General features: G+C 44.3%; 1 protein-coding gene across 1 annotated transcript in view; it reads left to right on the top strand.

Annotated features, from left to right (window-relative positions):
• The window catches only part of abtb3b (ankyrin repeat and BTB domain containing 3b), a 142,714-nt gene that overhangs the window by 57,300 nt on the left and 60,891 nt on the right, over positions 1-24,523 (top strand). The window contains exon 2 of the mRNA XM_043709855.2: positions 17,410-17,550. Within this exon, the coding sequence (XP_043565790.1) occupies positions 17,410-17,550 (141 nt within the window). The remainder of the gene's footprint in view (positions 1-17,409; positions 17,551-24,523) is intronic.

A 24,523-nucleotide genomic window follows, 5' to 3' on the forward strand; every position in this document is an offset into this window, starting at 1 on the left:
CAGTCATGATTTCCATTCAACCCCATTTCAAGGAACCTCCGTTGTGCTGATGATAAGGCATGAGACATAATTACGTTTTTTGTGCTATTTTTCAGGAAGTTTACACAAAGAAGGTAGACTGTTTTAAATTTTTAAAAGATTAGATTTCCTACAGTGCGGAAACAGGCCATTGGCCCAACAAGTCCACACCAACCCTCTGAAGAGTAACCCACCTAGACCCATTTCCCTCTGACTAACACTATGGGCAATTTAGTATGGCCAGTTCACCTGACCTGCATGTCTTTGGATTGTGGGAGGAAACCGGAGCACCCAGAGGAAACCCACGGAGACACGTGGAGAATGTGCAAACTCCACACAGGCAGCTGCACGAGGCTGGAATTGAACCCGGGTCCCTGGCGCTGTGATGCAGCAGCACTACCCACTGAGCCACCGTGCTGCCCATGTTTGAGTTTGAGACTCTTTTGTTTTTCTGATGTCATAATGGAAGTCCTCTTTTTCAGTTTGTGGTTGGCCCCGACTGGTCTCTCAGTGGCACAGAGCAACTGTGAAGACATAATGGAAACTGTAAACCTCCCAGCAATGCGAGTGGTGGGATTTTGGTTATTTCTGTGACAGGGCTTCTCAATCCACAGAATTCCTGCATTCATCTGATCTGGTAGAATCTGAATTCACTTAATTAATTCTCGAATAGAAAGATAATCTCAGTGATCGTTTCACGGTCACCATCATTGATTTACATAAAGAAAAGCCTTCAAGATAATGAGTACTGTCCGTGTTGGAGACCTGAAATAAAAGCACAAACTACTGGATAAATTCAGCATGTCTGACAGATTCTGTGGAGAGAGAAACCGAGTGAGCTTGGAGTCTAAATGCTTCAGAACTCCAAAGGAGAGTTTTCAGATCTGAAGGAGAGTCATACCAGACTCCAAACATGAACTCGATTTCTTTCTGCAGATCCCTTGAGTTTCTTCAGCATTCTCTGTCATAATAACCCATTTGATTTATTTGTGTCCTCTATTGAAGGAAATCTGTCATCCTCACTGGGCCTGGCCCATGTGTGACTCCAGGTCCACAGCCATGTGGTTGATTCTCAACTGTCCCTCTGAATTGGCTGAGCGAGTTGCTCAGTTCAAGGGTGAATAGCGATAGGTAACAGATGCTGGTCTTCCCAATGATGCTCACAACCCATCAAATAATTTCTAAGAACTGCTTTCTCTCCTCATTCTTCCCCTTGAATGGGAATCAGCAGCAATGTTAGAGATCACATTTGTGATTTGCAATCTTAGTGCTGTCAAAAAAGTAAACAAACTCCTGCCCTTTGCGGCAATCAAGTCATCATATAATGCAAGTTGGGACCAATGGATGGAGGCAAGGATGTGTGCATGTGATTATATTGGTTTTATCAAGTGTAGTTATTCTTGAGTGAGAAATCTTGAATCCTTTGCCTCCTGTTAGTACGCGTTATGGGGTAGCCTGTAACACTAACTGGAGGGTGGTTTGATGCTGTCCTCTTTAGCTTCTGTAATTACAAGAATATAGAGAGACATTCAGAGGTGAGAGTGGTTGCTTAAACTCTTAATGTCTTTGAGAAATGGGCCTTTTGGGGATGAAACAGTGAAATTAATCTACTGCATATTAAACATTTAAAACTGAGCCTTTTCCAAAAAAAAACAGTAATTGTCCCCTGAGGAGATGATCTGGCCAGCAGATGGGTTTGTAACTTGGAAATAGCCTCAGTGTTGTACGTCACTGTCTGGTGTAGGTGAGTGTTCACCTTGATCAGTCCTACAAAGGAATCTTGACTTTAAAATGTCCTGATTTACAAAGTTATGGCTAAATTTCTACCTTAGCTCTACTTTCCTGCACTATTCCCACATGCCTTGATATCCTTTAGAGCCCAAAAGTGCCTAAGTGCCTCCAGGATCTTTTGATCCCTGCTCCCATCAATTCCCAGATATTTCCTGTTGCTAACAACAAAAGAAGTTGGGGTTTGGATTTTGCCACTAATGAGGCATTTAAAATTTTTATTTAAAACAAGATGTAGGTTTCACTGGGCCAGTAGTTACTGATGTTGGTCAACCACCTGAGGCACTGTAGGCCGTGTGGTGGAGGTGCTTGTGCCTTGTGTATTTAGGATTTTTGGGAATCGCTCAAGGGGCCAGCATTTATTGCATATCTCTAAGGGTCAACCACCTTGCTTTGGGTCTGGAGTCACAGGGAGGCCAGACTGAGTGAGGATGGCAGATTTTCCTCCCTAACAGACCTTTGGGAATGAGATGGGTTTTTACAGCAACCGATGAGATTTTCAAGGCCACCATTACTGAGACTAGCTTTCAATTCCAGACTTGATTAATTTACTTTAAATTCTGCTAGCTGCCACAGTAGGATATGAGCTCATGTCCTCCAGAACATTTGGGTAGATTTGTTCACATGCAGCAAAACCTGGACAAATATTCTCACATGGGTTGACAAGTGGCAAGTAACATTAGTGCCTTCCAAGTGTTCGCCAATGATCATCTCTCACGAGAAAGAATTCAGTCATCATTCCTTGACATTCAATGACATTACTGTTGCTGAATTCTCCTCATGGGGGTTACCAAAAACCTGAAACTGAACTGGACTAGCTATATGAGCACCGTGGCCTGTTCTGTACTAACTAGAAGCTGGGGATTTCACAAAGAGGAACCAACTCCCCAAAGTCTTTCCTCTATTTACAAGACACACATCAAAAATGTGATGGAATGCTCCCCCCCTCCCCAAATGGCCCTGGGTACAGGATAAAGCAGCCCACTTGAATGGCACCCCCATCCAGCACCAATCAACATTCATTTCCTTCACCACCAATGCCCAGTGACAACAGTGTGTACCATCTACAAGATGCACAGCAGCAGCTTACCAACACTCCTTTAACAGTACCTTCCAAAACTCTGATCTCTACCATTGAGAAGGATAAGGCCAGCAGATACTGGGAAACGCTTACAAGGTCCCAGCCACACACCACCCCGACTTTGAAACGTGAATATATCGTTTCAGCTGTGTGACACTGTAATCTTTTGCTATAAATTCGGTGTCTTATGGTCCTGCTTCACAGCTACCTGATGAAGGAGCAGTGCTCTGAAAGCTAGTGCTCCCAAATAAACCTGTTGGACTATAACCTGGTGTTGTGTGATTTCTAACTTTGTCCACCCCAGTCCAACACTGGCACCGCCACATCTTGAAATATATTAGCATTCCTTCAGTGTTGCTGGGTCAAAATCCTGGAGTTATCTTCCTGCAAGCCCTCTGCTCTGGAATTCCGTGTCATAGTGTCCATCTGTGCTGTTTAAGACCTACCACCATGAGCAGATGTCCCAGTACCTCCTTAACCTGGCTCAGTGTTGCTCTAGGTTTTATAAAGCTCATATGAAATGCCTCAGGAGATTTTATTCCATGAAAGACTCTATAGAAATGTACTGAGTAATCTTAGTTACTCTTGAGATGTCCACTTGTACAGAAAAAGGGAAGGTGGTGGATGTGAATGATGAATTTGGACCAAGTTTTCGAACAGCAACTGATGCTGCATGGATAGAATGCAAGCTGTGACACAGAAAACGGGATTGGAGTTATTTTAAAAAATGTTCTTTCATGATAGCTGGGTGCCATTGGCAAGGTGAGTATTTGTTGTCTGTTGCTAATTGCTCCTGAGAAGGTGGTGGTGAGTCTCTGCCTCAAACCACTGAAACCCAGGTTTGACTTGACTGTGTTGGATATCGAAAACAAGTGAACTGGAGGTGGTGCTGGGTCCTCTTGGTTGCTCCATCCTTTTGATGGTTTAGACTGTAGCCCAGACATCCAAGCTCAGATGAGCTGATAGCATTGGGAGGAGGCTTGTCAAACAAGGAGGACACTGTGGAAGATTTCAGGAAAACAGACACATTTATGGAATGTGATAGAGCACTGCAAATTAGTGTGAGGCGATACATTTCTGGAGTAAAAGCAAGGAACAAGGGTGTACATTCAGGAGAAAGACATGGAAGTTGTGGATGGACAGAGGGACATTCAGTACAGTTTTATAAATAGAGACATACTCCACAAGTGTGGAGAAGTAATAATGAATCAATACTGAGCACTAGATTATCATTCACTGTTACAGAAAGCTCACTAAAAGCACAGAGAACGGAATTCACCAGGACTGGGGATAAATATAAATTCTGAATCAGTGATTGTTGTTAGCTCAAAGTCTTGAAGGCGGGTCACACAAATCACTATCTTTAATGGACGGCATGGTTGCTCAGTGGTTAGCACTGCTGCCTCTCCGCGCCAAGGACTCAGGTTCGATTCCAGCCTCGGGCGACTGTCTGTGTGCACATTCTCCCCGTGTTCTGTGTGGGTTTGTTCTGGTTTCCTCCCACAATCCAAAAATGTGCAGATTAGTTGAAATTGGCCATGCTAAATTGCCCATGGTGTTCAGGGATGTGTAAGTTAGATGTATTAGTCAGGGGTAAAATGTAGAGTAATAGGGTAGAGGAATGGGTCTGGGTTGGTTTCACTTCAGAGTGTCGGTATGGACTTGTTGGGCCAAGTGGCCAGTTCCCACACTGAAGGGATTCTTGCTACACTGCTGAAAGGGCTAAGCAGCAGACTGAGAGATTGATGATTTGGAAACGCCGATGTTGGACTGGGGTGTACAAAGTTAAAAATCACAACACCAGGTTATAGTCTAACAGGTTTAATTGGAAGCACTAGCTTTCGGAGCACTCCTTCAGGTGGTTGTGGAGAATAAGTTTATAAGACGCAGAATTTATAGCAAAAGTTTACAGTGTGATGTCACTGAAATTATATATTGAAAAAGTCCTGGATTGTTTAAGTCTCTCATTCTTACCAACATGGTCATTCACTGTAAACTTTTCCTATAAAGTTTGTGTCTTACGATCTTCATCTGGTGATTGTGGAGAATAAACAGTGCTCCAAAACCTGTTGGACTATAAACTGGTGTTGTGTGATTTTTAACTGAGATATTGAGGCTGTGTTCCTTTTGGAGCTGGGGTTTATCATGAAGGGGGACTGTTAGGGAGAAAGCAATTTTGTCTGGCTTGAGAATGGGAGTGAGCATTCCTAATTTAAAACTGTCATATGGGAGAATGTGAGCAAGGTCAGGAAAATATTTTACATTGCTGGGTGAGAGTGGGATGGGTGTTGGAGTTTTGCCATTCGGGAGTAGTCTTACTGATGGGGAGTGGCTGTACTGGAGACTACCACATCTTTGGGAAAGTTCGATGAATATTTCCAACAGATACAGAAATAATGAACAGGCAAAGTGTGCAAGAAACATCACTCACAGCTGGTTTCTGAGTTAACCTTATTTAATGCAGAAAAATTGATTAATTGTTTTTCCATAGAAAGGTGGAGCACGTGAAATATACCCTGACTAGTCAAAGGTTAGCAGAGAGGTTTAAGAACTAAGACAGAGCTCTGCTAAAAAGGAACACCATGTTTATATAATTTAGTGTAAAAATGTGGGCACCATCCTGGGTTTTATAAATTAGGCATGGGGGCCATAGTGACGAGAGGGGACTGACTACTAAACTTGTTCATGTCATTGGCTTGTAGCTGGGTAGAAAGCTGACTCAAAGCCTCTGGGAATTGTACTGATTTCTGGTGAGTTTCTTTTTCTGGGGTTCTTGGACTGTGGGATTCTCTTTCCCCGCCCTGCTCCAGGAAGTGATGAAGGCTTAGTTATTGAGATGCGTGAGGTGCATGGAATAGACTTTGGATTAGCAAGGTAGTGGAGTTCAGGCCACAGTCACTTCAGCCACTACCTTAAGAGTGCAAAGCAGGTCCAAGGGGCTGAGTAGCCTACTCCCTACCATAGGATCATACAGCAACAGGAGGCCATTCAGTCTGCAGAGTCAGTACTAGCTCTTTGGAGGAGTCATCCAATGAATCCTAACGATTGGGCCCTCTACTTTTTGTCATTTACATAAATGATTTGGATGCGAGCATAAGAGGTGCAGTTAGTTTGCAGATGACACCAAAATTGGAGGTGTAGTGGACAGTGAAGAGGGTTACCTCAGATTACAACAGGATCTTGACCAGATGGGCCAATGGGCTGAGAAGTGGCAGATGGAGTTTAATTCAGATAAATGCGAGGTGCTGCATTTTGGGAAAGCAAATCTTAGCAGGACTTATACACTTAATGGTAAGGTCCGAGGGAGTGTTGCTGAACAAAGAGACCTTGGAGTGCAGGTCCATAGCTTCTTGAAAGTGGAGTTGCAGGTAGATAGGATAGTGAAGAAGGTGTTTGGTATGCTTTCCTTTATTAGTCAGAGTATTGCGTACAGGAGTTGGGAGGTCATGTTGCAGCTGTACAGGACATTGGTTAGGCCACTGTTGGAATATTGCGTGCAATTCTGGTCTCCTTCCTATCGGAAAGATGTTGTGAAACTTGAAAGGGTTCAGAAAAGATTTACAAGGATGTTGCCAGGGTTGGAGGATCTGAGCTACAGGGAGAGACTGAACAGGTTGGAGCTGTTTACCCTGGAGTGTCGGAGGCTGAGGGGTGACCTTCTAGAGGTTTACAAAATTATGAGGAGCATGGTTAGGATAAATAGGCAAAGTCTTTTACCTGGGATCAGGGAGTCCAGAACTAGAGGGCATAGGTTTAGGGTGAGAGGGGAAAGATATAAAAGAGACCTAAGGGGCAACTTTTTCACGCAGAGGGTGGCACGTGTATGGAATGAGCTGCCAGAGGATGTGGTGAAAGCTGGTACAATTGCAATATTTAAGAGGCATTTGGATGGGTATATGAATAGGAAGGGTTGGAGGGATATGGGCCAGCTACTGGCAGGTGGGACTAGATTGGGTTGGGATGTCTGGTCAGCATGGACGGGTTGGACTGAAGGGTCTGTTTCCATGCTGTACATCTCTATGACTCTATGAAAACAGAAATGGCTGGGAAAGCTGAGTGGGTCTAGTAGCCTCTGCAGAGAGAAATCAGCGTTAACATTTCTGGTTGAGACATCCTTCCCTGTGTTCTTGCATCTCCCTCATGCTATTGCAGCCTCATTCATTGTCAATCAAAAGCCACTTGAATATATTCAGAAGATCAATGACTCTCAAAGTGGAGAAATTACATCACCATTTCATTTTAAATGGGGAAATCCCTCAATCTTAATCAGTGCCCCCGGCCCACAAACCACAATTCTAGATTTCCCCATACAAGCAATCTTCTGGCAGCACCTACCCTGTAAAACTCCCACTGATTAAGTGAAACTTTACATAGGACATAGTTTTCCCAGGAGGCAAGTCATGTGATTCTGACAGAAACAGAATGTTAAATTAATTCAGGCGTCAGAAATACGGAGCAAAATAATTTCATTGTCTGATTGGAAACTGCATCTCCCAAATCCGTCAGTTGAATACTGAACAGTGCCTCGGCTGTGTGCAGTGGGATAGTTGAGGGCAGGTCCAGTGTGAAATTTGGAGGAACTGCACTCTTTATTACATTTCAATAGGAGCCTGGCACTAGCTTGGTCATGTCTGAAGATTTCTGGCTTCAGAGGAGGAATGAAGAGAGGCGTGTGTAGCACGCATTGGGGCATGGGGAGGTGACACCCTAGTGGCAATATTACTGAACTGTTAATTCGGAGACTCCGGTAATGCTCTGAGGAACCTGGCAGGTGACAGACGTTTAAATTCAATAAAAATCTGGAATTTGAGTCTCCTGATGACTATTAAATGATTGCCGATTATTGGGAACAACCCATCTGGTTCACTACTGTCCTTTTATGGGAGGAAACTGCCATCCTTTCCAGTCTTCCCTACATGTGACTCCGGACCTTTTATAAATAGGTATAGTCTGCTTGGCTCTTTTAGGGTGAGAGGGGAAAGATATAAAAGGGACTTAAGGGGCAACTTTTTCGCTCAGAGGGCGGTGCATGTATGGAATGAGCTGCCAGAGGAAGTGGTGGCGGCTGGTACAATTACAACATTTAAAAGGCATCTGGATGGGTATATGAATAGGAAGGGTTTAGAGGGATATGGGCCAACTGCTGGTAAATGGGACTAGAGTAGGTTATGATATCTGGTTGGCATGGACGAGTTGGACCGAAGGGTCAGTTTTCATGCTGTACATCTTTATGATGCTGCCCTCCAGGCAGTTAGGGTGAGCTATAAATGCTGGCCCAGCCAGCAACTTCCTCATCCCATGAATGAATTTCTTTTTAAAACGTAGCACTGAATCCACTGAAATTAAACTATTATTTTGATGCTATATTTATAGTGACTGAAATGCAGTTCTTTCCAGAGACTGTTCTATGAACAGCATTTGCTGTGCCTTTTGTTGGAATGCAAACAAATGACATTTGTTTGACCTACTGTAGATTAATTTGCTTCCTCTTTCCAAAGGATGCAAATCAATGCAACCCCAAATAAAGTTATAAAACAAACCATATATCCTTTTATTTAACTCCCTTCTCCTCCTCCTTCTCTCCCCTACTCATTCTGCTCCATGTCTCCTCCACCCCCCCCCCCCCCCCCCAATAAAGAGGGTGTGCACAGAGTTGGGTTAAAATTGACTTTGGCAGTCTTTCATAAATTGTCTTTTGGCTCTAATACATTGACATCCAACATCTTTTAATACTGGGTTTGTTCAGCAAAGAAATAAATGTGCTGCTTTTAACAAATCCAATTCCGTCTCATCCTCTCCTGATTTTTTTCTTAAATGTGGTTCCCTGGAGTGATTGGCCAAACCCACTCCCACCCTGTCACATGACGCAGTCACAAAGCCTTGAATCAGTGTGAATTCATTTTAACTGCATCTCATGTCATTTGCTCAAATGTAGGTCTTGTAGTTTTTTTTTTAAACACTTAACAGCTATTTAAGCAGCCCCTGATTTGAAGATATTTATTGGCTGTCTGTTTGAATTAATTAATCTATATCGAATCTTTGGGGAGAATTAGACCTGATAGTAGTCTCCCTGTGAGAAATTACCCAAAGAGGAATATTTTACATCCAACAAGAAACAGGAGTAGACTATTCAGCCTCTTGAGCCTGTTCCATTCTTCAATAAGATAATGGCCGATCTGATATTCCTGTCTATATCAATGACTTTTCACACACCCCTCTTGTTTAACAAGAATTTATCCACCTCTACCTTTTAAAAGAATATTCAAATATCTGCTTCACCCCCTGTTGAGGAACAGCCGCAACCTTCTTTAAGAAAGGCGCCTGATTTTGAAAGTGACCCCTAGAATCTGTAATCTCCAATAAGAGGAAACATCATTTTTATATTGAAATAACTCCATTGAGGCTAGTATCCCGTCAACAAGTCACCCTTTATTTACATGTAGAGAGTCCTTGACTCTGCCAGCTCTCACAGTCAACAGAGTCTCTGACCCTCCTGGTTTTTTTTAAGTTTTATTAAACAATACGCAGTTTACAAACAATTAACAATAACCGTTGGATATGGAGAAACAGCAATTTACAAGGGAGAGGGGCGGCAAAGCCAGGCCCCAAACCCTACCATTCAAGCAATTTTCAGGGAAATGAGGACAAACCTCAAATCCCATTTTCAGTCCTCCCAAAACAATAACAAATACATACCAAACAGTCCAATTAGATAAGAAACAGTACATAGAGTACAACTACCCTCCTGTTTATATGTCAGCCTGGGCTCCCTGATTGGACCAGGTTAACAGCCCCAGTTAGGGAACTCATTCTATGAGGTCCATGTGGCTGATCTTGTTACAATCACTACACGCATCAATCCTGTAAAGACCCCACCATAGCTTTTATGTTTCAATCAAGTTACCTCTTACTCCTCTAATCTCCAGCAATAGGAGTCTGGCTTGGCCAATCTTTCCTCATAAAACAGTACTCTCATTCTCAGGATTAATCTGCTAAGCTGTCTCCGAAGTGCCTCCAACACATTTGTATCCTTCCTTAAGTAAGGTGATCATTCAGGACACTGTACACCAGATATGGTGTATCAATGAATTTGAACCTTCCTACCTCCGTATTCAATTTCCCTTTCCTCAGTACTTGCTGTACCAGCATACAAGTCTTTTGCAGCTCATGCACAACCAAATCACTTGGTATTTATGCCTATTCCTGCTTTCTGTTAGCCAGTCTGTTTTCTATCTATGCCGATATCCTATCCCCTGTACCATAAGCTTGTTTCTGTCTCCAATTGCTGCCTGATCTTTTTAGTATTTCCAACATTTTCAGTTTTTCTTAGTTAACTGGAATCCTCTCTTGTGTGCATTGTGTATTACACGAGTCCGCATTTGTGAATGCCAAACAGCTTAAACTCTTGACCAGAGTCTGAACCATCTTTGCACAACTTCACACGCCTGCTGAAAGTTTGGAGTTATCTGAGTTGGCAGAGTGTCAAACTAAACAACATGAGCCTTGGACACACCCACTGGGAGAAGCCGGGAGATGAGAGCTGAGATCCAGACTGCAGCCATCCCAAACTCAGCCACATCTAATGTGGCTTTTTGATGTTGTTGACTGAGTTTTTATTTCATTTGGCACAGGGCTGTAGTTAAACCACACAATCCAAGATCTTTGATTTATTTTAATAGGTGCGGTAAAGGCTGAGTAAAGAACTTTATATTCTTTAAAGAGCTTTTGTTCATTCTACTATTCACCCAGTAAAAAATAAACTAGGAGCTTCTGTGACCAATTACTCATCATGTCTTTCAATATCCACACCTTGTATAAGAAACCTTTTCGTAATATGTTTCCTGATTTTTGGGACATCCCAAAGCATTTTACAAGGTAAAAACAATGACTGCAGATGCTGGAAACCAGATTCTGGATTAGTGGTGCTGGAGGAGCACAGCAGTTCAGGCAGCATCCAAGGAGCTTCGAAATCGACGTTTCGGGCAAAAGCCCTTCATCAGGAATAAAGGCAGTGAGCCTGAAGCGTGGAGAGATAAGCTAGAGGAGGGTGGGGGTGGGGAGAAAGTAGCATAGAGTACAATGGGTGAGTGGGGGAGGGGATGAAGGTGATAGGTCAGGGAGGAGAGGGTGGAGTGGATAGGTGGAAATGGAGATAGGCAGGTAGGACAAGTCCGGACAAGTCATGGGGACAGTGCTGGGCTGGAGGTTTACAACTAGGGTGAGGTGGGGGAAATGAGGAAACTGTTGAAGTCCACACTGATGCCCTGGGGTTGAAGTGTTCCGAGGCGGAAGATGAGGTGTTCTTCCTCGAGGCGTCTGGTGGTGAGGGAGCGGCGGTGAAGGAGGCCCAGGACCTCCATGTCCTCGGCAGAGTGGGAGGGGGAGTTGAAATGTTGGGCCACGGGGCGGTGTGGTTGATTGGTGCGGGTGTCCCAGAGATGTTCCCTAAAGCGCTATGCTAGGAGGCGCCCAGTCTCCCCAATGTAGAGGAGACCGCATCGGGAGCAACGGATACAATAAATGATATTAGTGGATGTGCAAGTAAAACTTTGATGGATGTGGAAGGCTCCTTTAGGGCCTTGGATAGAGGTGAGGGAGGAGGTGTGGGCGCAGGTTTTACGGTTCCTGCAATGGCAGGGGAAAGTGCCAGGATGGGAGGGTGGGTTGTAGGGGGGTGTGGACCTGACCAGGTAGTCACGGAGGGAACGGCCTTTGCGGAAGGCGGAAAGGGGTGGGGGAGGGAAATATATCCCTGGTGGTGGGGTCTTTTTGGAGGTGGCGGAAATGTCGGCGGATGATTTGGTTTATGCGAAGGTTGGTAGGTTGGAAGGTGAGCACCAGGGGCATTCTGACCTTGTTACGGTTGGAGGGGTGGGGTCTGAGGGTGGAGGTGCGGAATGTAGCCCTTGTGGAAATTTTCCCCAAACCGTTCATGCAGTTTCACAGGAAACCTCCACGATGGGCAACAAGTAGCTCACCGCCATATCAGAATCTGAAATTGATCCTTCGCTTTGATAAGGTGCCAAGTCATAGAACCAATGGGATAGCAGCGGAACAGATACAAGGTTGGTTGGGTGATAGGAGATAGAGCAGTAGTGAACAATTGTGTTTTTAGGACTGGATGAAAGTACACAGTGGAAATAGTGACATTTTTCATTCAGCTCCAATGACAGGGAATAACAATGGCTTTGTATTTCAATCAAGGAAGGCAGGTCAGGTCTTGGGAGATCTCCCAAGACCTGACCTGCCTTCCTTGATTGAAATTGATGACCTAGATTTGAGAGGACTGGGCACAATTTCAAAATTTCCAGGATGACACTAAAATTATAAGTAGTATGTAGGGTGCAGAGGACAGTGATGGATTGCAGGAGGACACAGGCAGGTTGGTGGGATGGGCAGACACAGGGCAGATGATGCTCAGCACTGAGAAGTGTGGGTTTATTTTCCTGAAGCATCATCAATAACCAAACTGGGAACTTATGACTATTGGACAGCTTTGGCCAAAATCCAGATTCTTCTCAGGAATCTGAATCTTGTAGGGGTTGGACATTTGTACAATCCATAATGAAAATACTCAGCACATCTGGCAGAATCTGTGGAGAGAGGAACAGAGTTAACATTTCAGTTCAGTGACCTTCCATTTGAAATGCTAACAGAATCTCTCCAGATTTTTCTGTAACCAAATTAAGATTTTCATGATCACAGTGGGATTTGAACTCATTTGGATTATTCATTGTGTAACAGAACATAGATACCACTAAACAAGGCATCTTTCCTCTGCTATATACCTCTCACTGACCTATAACAACCTTAGGAATGAGGCATCAACATCTATTACCTAAGCATTAAAAGCTCATTGATGAATCAGCACAAGTTACTGGAAACAATGCAGCTGTGTAACATTACATTACATTGAACGCTAGTCAATGTCTGATGATAACACAGGGAGAATCAAAAATAGCCCGGGGATGAAGTGCAGTCAGCTGATATAGGCACATTCAGATGTGATCAGTCCTCATCCTCATCAGAATTCATAACTGATAAAGTTAAAAGGAAGTGCATACATTTGTTACAACAGTGACTCCACTTCAGATGCTCTTAATGGGCTGTAAAATGCTTTCTGGATCAGTGGTGCTGGAAGAGCACAGCAGTTCAGGCAGCATCCAAGGAGCAGCGAAATTGACTTTTCGGGCAAAAGCCCTTCATCAGGAATAAAGGCAGTGAGCCTGAAGCGTGGAGAGATAAGCTAGAGGAGGGTGGGGGTGGGGAGAAAGTAGCATAGAGTACAATGGGTGAGTGGGGGAGGGGATGAAGGTGATAGGTCAGGGAGGAGAGGGTGGAGTGGATAGGTGGAAAAGGAGGTAGGCAGGTAGGACAAGTCCGGACAAGTCATGGGGACAGTGCTGAGCTGGAAGTTTACAACTAGGGTGAGGTGGGGAAGCGGAAATGAGGAAACTGTTGAAGTCCACATTGATGCCCTGGGGATGAAATGTTCCGAGGCGGAAGATGAGGCGTTCTTCCTCCAGGCGTCTGGTGGTGAGGGAGCGGCGGTGAAGGAGGCCCAGGACTTCCATGTCCTCGGCAGAGTGGGAGGGGGAGTTGAAATGTTGGGCCACGGGGCGGTGTGGTTGATTGGTGCGGGTGTCCCGGAGATGTTCCCTGAAGCGCTCTGCTAGGAGGCGCCCAGTCTCCCCAATGTGGAGGAGACCGCATCGGGAGCAACGAATACAATAAATGATATTAGTGGATGTGCAAGTAAAACTTTGATGAATGTGGAAGGCTCCTTTAGGGCCTTCGATAGAGGTGAGGGAGGAGGTGTGGGCGCAGGTTTTACAGTTCCTGCGGTGGCAGGGGTAGGTGCCAGGATGGGAGGGTGGGTTGTAGGGGGGCGTGGACCTGACCAGGTAGTCACGGAGGGAGCGGCCTTTGCGGAAGGCGGAAAGGGGTGGGGGAGGGAAATATATCCCTGGTGGTGGGGTCTGTTTGGAGGTGGCGGAAATGTCGGCGGATGATTTGGTTTGTGCGAAGATTGGTAGGGTGGAAGGTGAGCACCAGGGGCGTTCTGACCTTGTTACGGTTGGAGGGGTGGAGTCTGAGGGTGGAGGTGTGGGATGTAGACAGATTCATCTCTGACACCTCCCTCCCCTCCTAGACCTCTCCATCTCCATTAATGACGACCGACTTGACACTGACATTTTTTACAAACCCACCGAGTCCCACAGCTACCTGGATTACACCTCTTCCCACCCTACCTCTTGCAAAAATGCCATCCCGTATTCCCAATTGCTCCGCCTCCGCCGGATCTGCTCCCAGGAGGACCAGTTCCACCAGAGAACACACCAGATGGCCTCCTTCTTTAGAGACCGCAATTTCCCTTCCCACGTGGTTAAAGATGCCCTCCAATGCATCTCGTCCACATCCCGCATCTCCACCGTCAGACCCCACCCCTCCAACCGTAACAAGGACAGAACGGCCCTGGTGCTCACCTTCCACCCTACCAATCTTCGCACAAACCAAATCATCCGCCGACATTTCCGCCACCTCCAAACAGACCCCACCACCAGGGATATATTTCCCTCCCCCACCCCTTTCTGCCTTCCGCAAAGGCCGCTCCCTCCGTGACTACCTGGTCAGGTCCATGCCCCCCTACAACCCACCCTCCCATCCTGGCACTTACCCCTGCCACCGCAGGAACTGTAAAACCTGCGCCCACACCTCCTCCCTCACCTCTATCGAAGGCCCTAAAGGAGCCTTCCACATCCATCAAAGTTTTACTTGCACGTCCACTAATATCATTTATTGTATCCGTTGCTCCCGATGCGGTCTCCTCTACATTGGGGAGACTGGGCGCCTCCTAGCAGAGCGCTTTAGGGAACATCTCCGGGACACCCGCACCAATCAACCACACCGCCCCGTGGCCCAACATTTCAACTCCCCCTCCCACTCTGCCGAGGACATGGAGGTCCTGGGCCTCCTTCACCGCCACTCCCTCACCACCAGATGCCTGGAGGAAGAACTCCTCATCTTCCGCCTCGGAACACTTCAACCCCAGGGCATCAATGTGGACTTCAACAGTTTCCTCATTTCCCCCACCTCACCCTAGTTGTAAACTTCCAGCTCAGCACTGGGCCCATGACTTGTCCGGACTTGTCCTATCTGCCTATCTCCTTTTCCACCTATCCACTCCACCCTCTCCTCCCTGACCTATCACCTTCATCCCCTCCCCCACTCACCCATTGTACTCTATGTTACTTTCTCCCCACTCCCACCCTCCTCTAGCTTATCTCTCCACGCTCCAGGCTCACTGCCTTTATTCCTGATGAAGGGCTTTTGCCCGAAACGTCGATTTCGAAGCTCCTTGGATGCTGCCTGAACTGCTGTGGTCTTCCAGCACCACTAATCCAGAATCTGGTTTCCAGCATCTGCAGTCATTGTTTTTACCTTTGTGAATGTGAAACAGTTTAAACTCTGGAGCAGTTAAATAGGAGAATGCATTTCTTGATGTAGAGAATGGACAGTGTGTTTAGTTTGATACTGGGTTGCAGGGAGAGAGTGGAGCAGTGGGATTAGTTTGGTATTGAGAGAGAGTTATGAGGAGTCAGGAAATAGTGGGATTAATTTTATTTGTTTGTAAAGTTTGAACGCGGAGATATGATGGTGTGATCCTAAAAATTTATTTGGCTCTGTTTCCAGATAGGAAGAGAAACTCAGTTCAATAAGAATAGAGGGTTAAATTGTGCTTGGACATTTGGACAACGTCAAAAAGTATTGAGAAAATTCCTGAAACGTCCTGGTTTCAGATTCTTCTTGATTCACTGGCAGGGGTAGCCCTAGAGTTTGTCTGTGTGCCTCAGCATGTTGTCATCTTGGTGTACCTGCCATCTTCCTCCATTGGGCGCCATCGTTTGGCTCTTTTCCAAACCTATACTTCAGCATCTTCAAATGTCCATTGTTTTTCACAAGTGGTGAAGCAATTTTCCCACACCATGTTGATGGGTGAGTTGACCAAACATTCATCAGTGCTTTCCAGTATCTGAGCATTGAGGGGTCACAGGTTATTTGGGATTGTGGGATTACATCAGGGGCATAGACTTGGGCAGAGTGTAAGAGTCCGAGGTTTACAAGTGGGAACACTGTATGCAGCAAAAATATCACTGACATTCTGATTAATAATCAGCAGTCGTCAGTTATTGTCTATAAACATATTGAAAGGTGTCTTTATAAATACAAAGCCACTGTTATTCCCTGCCATTGGAGCTGAATGAAAAAAGTCATTATTTCCAAGGATTTTGGAGTTGGGACTGGGTTCAAGGCTTTATTGCAGGGATCTGCCTTTGCAAATTAATTTGGCGAGATAATCATCCATGAACTAACATCAATACTTTTCTAAAACAGGGCCCTCAGGAGCTGCTCATTTCTCAACTCAGTGAAAATGATTATTGTTGCCTCCATTCCACCCCATTGCTCCTGTGTGTATACTGTTAGGAATGTTTAAACCTTCATGATCACTATGCTTTATAGGCTGGGCAGTGTAAAGAGATGATGTGCATATTTGCTAAGTTTGAAAGCAGCAGGAGTCCCCATTAAACTGAGTGAGGTAAAGCCAAGAACAGCTGGAGACAATAACTGGATTGTCAGATGGATTTAGACAGTTACCGAGAACAAGGGAAATTATGTTCTGGCTTGAACTGGTTTATTGTCCAGTGAAGATAGTTTGACTTCTCAGTCCTGTGACAGCATCATTGCTAATGTAACAGTGATCCAGAAAAGCCCAAACCCCCTCACCAAACACATGTGTACCCACACTTGACCACAGCTTGAATGCCATTTCTTGGTCCATTATCCAACAATGGGGTGTATCTTGAGTAACACTTTTTTGACTTTTTATTCATGTTTATTCATGGAGCCAAGCAATCGCTCCTTCATTTGCTAAGTTCAGGGTGATTACTCCACTATTTAATCAATATTGGGGACATTTCGCAGTAATATGCAACATTGTTAGTCTTTCTCCACAAGTGCATAATGGGTAAGTACTGAGGTCCCAGTGATGTGTAGGTGCTCTGGCCTTTCCTGAACTGGTTTAGCAAGGACCAGCCTAGCTGTGGTTGTCCAAGGCTGCCACTCGACCGGTGGGGTTTGTCACAAAGGACTTGTAGCAATTCTCAGCTTTCCAATCCCTTAAAGCAAAGCCAATTAGTCAGTCTTGCTTGGGAAGGTTCTTCACAATGGGACACGGAGATGAAAAGCAGGCAGTAGACTGAACACAATCTGCCTCTGACAAAGCAGCTGGTTTCATGATGTGGTAAAAGGGCAATTCAGTGCTACAGTAGGCATTGGCTAAAATTCTATTATCTCTGTAAACACAGGCAATAAGCAGATGCTGACTTCATAGAGAAATGTTGAATTTTTTTGTGAAGCTTGTTCTTCCATACACTATATTAACACTTTCTTAAAATGGTCTGTTTCTAACTGACGAGTCAGTGCTCTGTGTTTAAGATTTTCTCATCTTGGTTTTCCTCCAGGAATCCTGAGCCTGCCTGAGAGCCTGAACTTGAGCAAAGAGATGTGCAAGTCTGAAGGAACACCAATGTATAGTCAGTCCGAGCTCCGAGCTATTGAACAGTCCTTATTGGTCACCCGTGTGGGAAGCATTGCTGAACTCAGTAAGGAAAGAATTTAATCATTTAACCATTTCTACCTTTCCACACCACTCCTGCCCACTGTGAGACTGTAAGTGATATTTTGCTGAGATTTTAGGGGGAGACTGTACAAGTGTAATATCACTAGACTAATAATCCAGAGGCCCAGGCTAATGGGACTCTAGGGGCATGAGTTCAAACCTCAACGTAGCAGGTAATGGAGTTTAATTCATTTAAGTGTGTGTGTGTGTTTGTGTTTTGATAGCTTCTATTACCCTCAACGTAAATTAATCAACTGGAAAACACAAGTAATTTACTGATAGTGTTAATAGATTTTAAAAAAGAACATTTGGTGATGCAGGAGAAACAATAGTGTGTGTTTGTGTGTGTGTAAGAACACTTCTGGATACAATAAAATGGTCTGGAATTGAAAACTGGTCATCAGACATGTGATGGTTAGATTCATCTGGTTCACTAATGTCCTTTTAAGTGAAAGCAATCTGCAAAAGAGTAAAAGTTATCTGCTGTTCTTACCTGGTCTGATCTGGTCAATATGTGACTCTAAATTCACAGCAGCGTGATTGATTTTTAACTACCCTCTGAAATGCCTCTAGCATTCAACTGCCCTAGAGATGCAACTCAAGAGGTTGCTGCTCAAGGCCAAATGCTAGCTGTAGAAATGACAATCCTGCGTGTAAAGAATAAAAATAAGTGCTGGAGGAGACCTCACTGGATTAAACTGGGTTAAATTATCTTGTCTCACCCCTAAGTGCAATGGTTGAAGGAGTAACTAGAATTGAGGTCAGATCAGCAATGGCTTGTTAAGAAATTGAATTTAAATTCCTCCAGCTGCTGTGGTGGTGAAGGGGTTTGAAATGCTGAATGGTCTCCTATGAGGTAGAATGGTGTCTCTTGGGGGTGAAATTGGAACCAATACTTTGAATATACTTTAATATAGGGCAGGGGTCACCCAAGGCCCAGGACTAAAACCATAGCTAAGGCAAAACCAGTGTTTTTATTTTGACAGTGATGGCAGAGGAACTAGAATCTCGAGACTGAATGGCTGCAGCAACTAGAAGCCATCTCAAGTGAACTTATCCATAGTTAGACTGTTCATTGTAGTTGTGAATCGGAACCTCTATGAGCGACTGAAGTAGAAACTCAAGAACACGAGCTGAAGAAATGAGCAGAAAAATATGCCTTTAGATAGATCACTATAACTTTAAGAAGGAAATCGGGGATAGGGAAGTAGACATAATATGGTAGAATTTCACATTCAGTTTAAGATGAAAGATTTGAATCTAAAATTAGTCTTAAACTTTTACTAAAGCAATTATAAGGATATGCAGATATATTTGGCTAAGGTAGAGTGGGAAAACATCTTAAAAGGTAAGTTGATGAAGCAATGGCAGACATTTAAGAAGATTTTTCATAACTCTCAACAAAGACACGTTCCATTGAAATAAAAGCATACTTAAGTTGGGGATGCATAATCGGTGACTAACTAAGCAAGTTGCGAATGACATCTAATTGTAGGAAAAAAGAAAGAAACAATGCTGCAAAGATTAGTGGTAGCCAAGAAGATTGGGCACAATTTAGAAACTGGCAAAAAATTACTTTAAAACATGGAGAAATTCGAGTATGAACGAGAACTAGCAAAACAGACCATAAATACTTCTTCTACAATTATAAAAAAGGAAGAGAGTAGCTAAAGTAAGTGTAGGTCTTTTTAGAGTTTAAGACTGGGAAATTAATAATGGCAAACAAGGGGATGACAAAGATTTTGAACAAATATGTCTTCACATAGATGATGCAAGAACATCTCGAGAATAGTAGAAAATCAAGAGGCTAAAGAAAGGAATTTAAAATCATGATCAGTAGAGAAAAAAAAATAGAAAAGTTAATGAGACTAAACGCTCATTGGGTTCAATTATGATGAGTAACTACAATAATTCTCATTAGAGCAGAGAGGGTGAAGAGGCAATCTGATAAACATTTTTGGGATCATAACGTGTGTCGATCAGACAATTGTTGGGGGAGGGAATGTTTTTCAATAATTGGTAAGTCTGTGACTCCATGACCTGAATATGGGACCACCACCAAGAAATGGCAGAAGAATTATTTTTAGAGGGGGTTAAAAGGGTCATGGAGTTCTTGACCAGAATAGATGTGGAAGTGGAGTCCTGAACAGTTGCTACAAGGGAAACTTGCTACATTTGTATAAAAGATTGAAACTGCAAATACAGAGAAAGGCATTGGTACTAAGGGATATCTCTCTGGGAATGGACTAAATGGCCTCCCTGTGTGTTAGAATTTTGTGTGTATTGGGATGGGGGGTGGGGGAGAAGGTGGATGGGTGAAGAGATGCAGCCATTTTGCATGCATATGTTCTCCAATCAGCGATGAGGTGTGCAAGCAAATAATCTGGTGACATTTGAAGGTTAATGTTGACTAGGACATCAGGGACCTCCTGCAGTCCTTCAAATTCTGTCACGGAGTTTTTTTTAGTTTCCACATCTCCCGCAGCACTCATTCTCAGAGTGAGCCTTAAACTACAGCCCTCTAATTCAAAGATTGAAGAGTCTACGATAAATCTAAACACTTCTGCCCCGGATATCTTTCCATGACCTTCTTGAGCACAGGCTGCTGGTGAAGGTGCTGGTTGTTAGCCTGAAGCCCAATCAATATAATGTGCTGTTCTCCATACCACGTCTACACCCCACAAACCTTCACTGCCTGATGTTCTCACCACTCCCCTGACTGAAGAACAGCCATTTTACGGTTTCCTGATGATAAGTGATATGTACAATCAATTTGTGGCCTTGTATTCCTGTTCGTGTGCTTGATGTATTTGCATAAATGAAAGCAACAGCTGGAAAGCAATAACAAAGCTTTCATCCTTTTTGGCAAATTGAGCTTACTCTGTTGGAAGGAGACAAGACAAAATCATCGTTAAACCTTGGCCGATTCCAACTTCATGTAAACTCAACTGTTCCTTTCCCCTTCAGAATAGATACAAAAGGTGAGCCAAGTCCATTAATGTTATGGTTAATTAGCTGGTGGCTGTCCCAGTTTTGTGTATCTATCTCTCCATCACCATGCTTCATTAATCTCTCTTTCCATTAGACAGGCCAATGTTATTTAGGATGAGGGAATTAAGTGATGTGACCATTCAGTTACACAGACCAGTTTCTTCAGGATTAATGGGTTGTGCCTGGCGTCTTGCTGCTTAGTCATCGGAGAACTGCTGAACCTAGTGGTCACGAGGCCAAGTGCAACAGATTGGCAGCATCTCAACGTTCCAAGACGGCATCCCTCCCCCCGACAGTCTGTCTTCTAGTTTCACCTGCAGTTGATTTCCCCACTCACTGGCCCAGTTCTCCTCCAACATGATTCCTCTGTCCCCACCGTAGCCCGGCCCCACACCACACCACTACCTGTCTCACCATGAGGTCCTGGTTTCCGGTCCCCCTCCTCCAGTGGACTCTCTTTACCTGCCCCTGCACTTTGTCTGTAGTCCCTTGCCTTTTCCCCGTCTCTGAATGCTCTGTAGCACAATGCAGGCTGCCCCACCCCCCCACCCCGCCCATTTTCTGAGCTGCTGTAATGAGAACACACACAAAGAATTGGGAGAATTGCATGCTTCCCATCAGCCGTACTGACCCAAATGATCATGCCTGACCCAGCAATGACTGATGATGTGAGGAACATTATGGATGATTTGGCTGCACCTTTGGTCTTGCTTCAGTCTCTGTACCTAGGGGGAAGGATATACCTCGCTTGCAGCCAGTGTTCACACTGGAGTATTGGCTGGGATGATACCTATGTTGTCCGAGATATTTTCAAATCAATCTATTCAGAGATATTGTTATACACCCCTGGAGCAGGTGGGACTTGAACCAGGGAACTATGATAGCCCACCAACAGGAACACTACCACTGCCGTCCTCTTATATTGTCTTAAGTTAATTTTTTTAAAAATTAAAATTTATTTTTCTTATCACCCTGTTCAGAGATGTCATTACACACAGCTGGAGCAGGTGGGAGTTGAACTCTGGCCTTTCGGTCCAGGGGTAGGGACTGCATCACAAGAGGACCCCACCCCGACCCACCCACCCAACCCCCCCTACCCTACCCTACCCTACATTGTCCTTTTTTTATTTTAATCAGTATTTCTAATCGACTTGTACAGGTGATGTATTTACACACCTCTGGAACGGTGGGACTTGAACCATGAGCCTCCTGGTCCAAGGGTAGGGACACTACCATTGCACTACAAAGGCCCCTTCCCACATTGTCCTGTATGTACACAGTGAGCAGAAAGTAGCTGTTCCCTTTAAGGAAAGGGTCAAGAACAAGGGGTTATAACCTCAAAGTGAAAGGTTTAGAAGGGATTTGAGAAAAAATGTTTTCACTTAAAGGGTGGTGGGGCTCTGGAATGCACTGCCTGGGAGGGTAGGAGAGGTAGGAAATCTTTAAAAACCACTTGGATGAGCACTTGAAGTGTCATAACATTCAAGGCTATGGGCCCAGTGCAGGAAAGTGGGGCTAGTGCAGGCAGTAGTATATTTTTGGCAGTGTAGAATCGATGGGTCAAAAGGACTCTTGTATGTTGTATGATTCTGTGAGAGGTTGTGTAAATTGGGGCTGTGTTCTCTGGAATGTAAGGCATTGTTGAACCATACAAGATCCTGTGTCAACTGCTGCCTCCTGACTGATGAGCGTAGAACATGGCCAGGCGCAGCATAATTGGTCGCCCATTTGGGACTATGACGAAGAGAAATGTCTTCACTCAGAGCTATGAATCTTTGGAACACTCTAGCTCAGACGGTTGGGGTTTGCTCAGTTTTTATGGGAATATTCAGGTGGGGGTGTGGGTTTGAAGGAACTGAGAGGCTGGGGGGATTGGTGGAAGAGTGGAGCTGAGGTCAAAGATCACCCACAGATGTATGAAATGGTGGACAGGCTTGAGGGACCCCATTACTAGGTCAGGAAGGGAGGCCAAATTCTTTCTAGTTTGCAAAAAACAAAATGTTTACCTGTGTACACTGAATTTTGTTGCTGTGCATGAACATTGTTGTGTTTTTATGTGTTCTTTGTTATAAGTTTAATAGAGTATATCTTGCCATATTGTGTTGTCGATTCCCATTACCTTGCTGCAAGCAAACACTATCTCAGACTTAAATCGCCTCTGTTACTAGCGTCTCTGCCCTTGGCGCCTCAACCTTCCAGCTTTGCTAAACACAGCACCAAATCCTTAACACGCGGTTCAGATGATCAGTGTTGGCTGGCTCATGATTGTTTGAACTGTTGATTGAAAAAGCGTCTTGCTTTACTGAATGCCGCTAAAACTGCCAAGATGTTACTGAGAAAAATGTCTGTAAACACTTCTAACAATTGCATTTCAGAAATAGAAACCCTCTGTTTTAACTGTATTATTAAACAATGCCATACAAACAGTACCGCTTCAGAACAGGAAAGCTGCTGCTCAGTGTGTTGTAGTTATTTTACACTTCAAAGAACACAAGCCTGGTTTACGGATTTCTTTTTTCTCGTAATCTAACCATCAGAACCTTGGTCACATTCTAGTGAGTCTACAAGACCCCTCCTCCTGAGGCCAATATACTGAAGCTAAGGTGCAGTATCCAGAGCTGTATACAGTTAACTCGCATTGATTTAACTGGGGCATTGCACCGCTATGATAACACATCCTTTCCTTTATAATCTAGTCTTCTACTTAGGAAGGCTATCTTTCCTTTAGCCTTAATGATTAATTTTTACCTGATTACTGCATTTAAGTCATCAAACCCTTAAGTCTTTTGGCACCATCACTGTTCCTAGCTTTCCACCTTTTAAGTAATACTTAAACTTGTCATTTTTGGTCCAAAAGATTAGATTGTAGGTAACCAGTTAGTGAAAAACAGAACTGGAGCCATTCTCCATGCTGTCTTATTTCTGGGATATTTGAGACTGTGATGAGGAGAAGGTCTTCACTCTGAGGGTTGTGAATCTTTGGAACTCTGTAACCCAGAGGGTTGGGGTTTGCTCAGTTTTTATTACAAGCATATACATCCTATATCAACCAGAACCCAGCTTCGGATTTTATTATTAATTTGAAATGTGGGCTGGCCAGCAATTTTATTCTGTCCCGAGTTGCCCTTGAGAAGGCGGTGATGAGCTGTTTTCTTGAACCGCTGCAGTCCGCATGACTCTCAATGCCCTGAGGGAGGGAATTCCAGCATTTGAAAAGCTCACCAACAGCAACCAAGAAGCTTGACACCACCATCCAGGACAAAGCAGCCCACTCGATTTGACATTCCCAAGCATCCACTCCCTCCACCATCGTTGCTCAGTAGCAGCAATGTGTACCATTTACAAGGTGCACTGCAGAAATTCACCAAAGATCCTTAGACGCCACATTCTAAACCTAAACCACTTCCATCTAGAAGAACAAGGGCAGCAGATACATGGGGACATCACCATCTGCAAGTTCCCCTCCAAGCCACTCGCCATCCTCAATTGGAATTATAATTGCTGTTCCTTAAGTATTGATTATTTAAGAAAGGGGGTAAGGACAAGCCAGGGAAGTACAGACCAGTGAGCCTAACGAAGGTGGTGGGCAAGTTGTTGGAGGGAATCCTGAGAGACAGGATGTACATGTATTTGGAAAGGCAAGGATTAATTAGGGATAGTCAACATAGCTTTGTGCATGGAAATCATGTCTCACAAACTTGGTTGAGTTTTTTGAAGAAGTAACAAAGAGGATTGATGAGGGCAGTGCATAGACGTGATCTATATGGAGTTCATTAAGGTGATCGACAAGGTTCCCCATGGGTTAGATCTCATGGTTAGCAAGGTTAGATCTCACGGAATACAGGGAGAACTAGCCATTTGGATACAGAACTGGCTTGAAGTTAGAAGATAGAGGGTGGTGGTGGAGGGTTGTTTTTCAGGCAGGAGGCCTGTGACCAGTGGAGTGCCACAAGGATCGGTGCTGG

This window comes from Chiloscyllium plagiosum, unplaced genomic scaffold (genome assembly GCF_037043375.1).
Source record: "Chiloscyllium plagiosum isolate Xiang-an unplaced genomic scaffold, Cpla_swu_hap1 HiC_scaffold_19, whole genome shotgun sequence".
NCBI lineage: Eukaryota > Metazoa > Chordata > Chondrichthyes > Orectolobiformes > Hemiscylliidae > Chiloscyllium > Chiloscyllium plagiosum.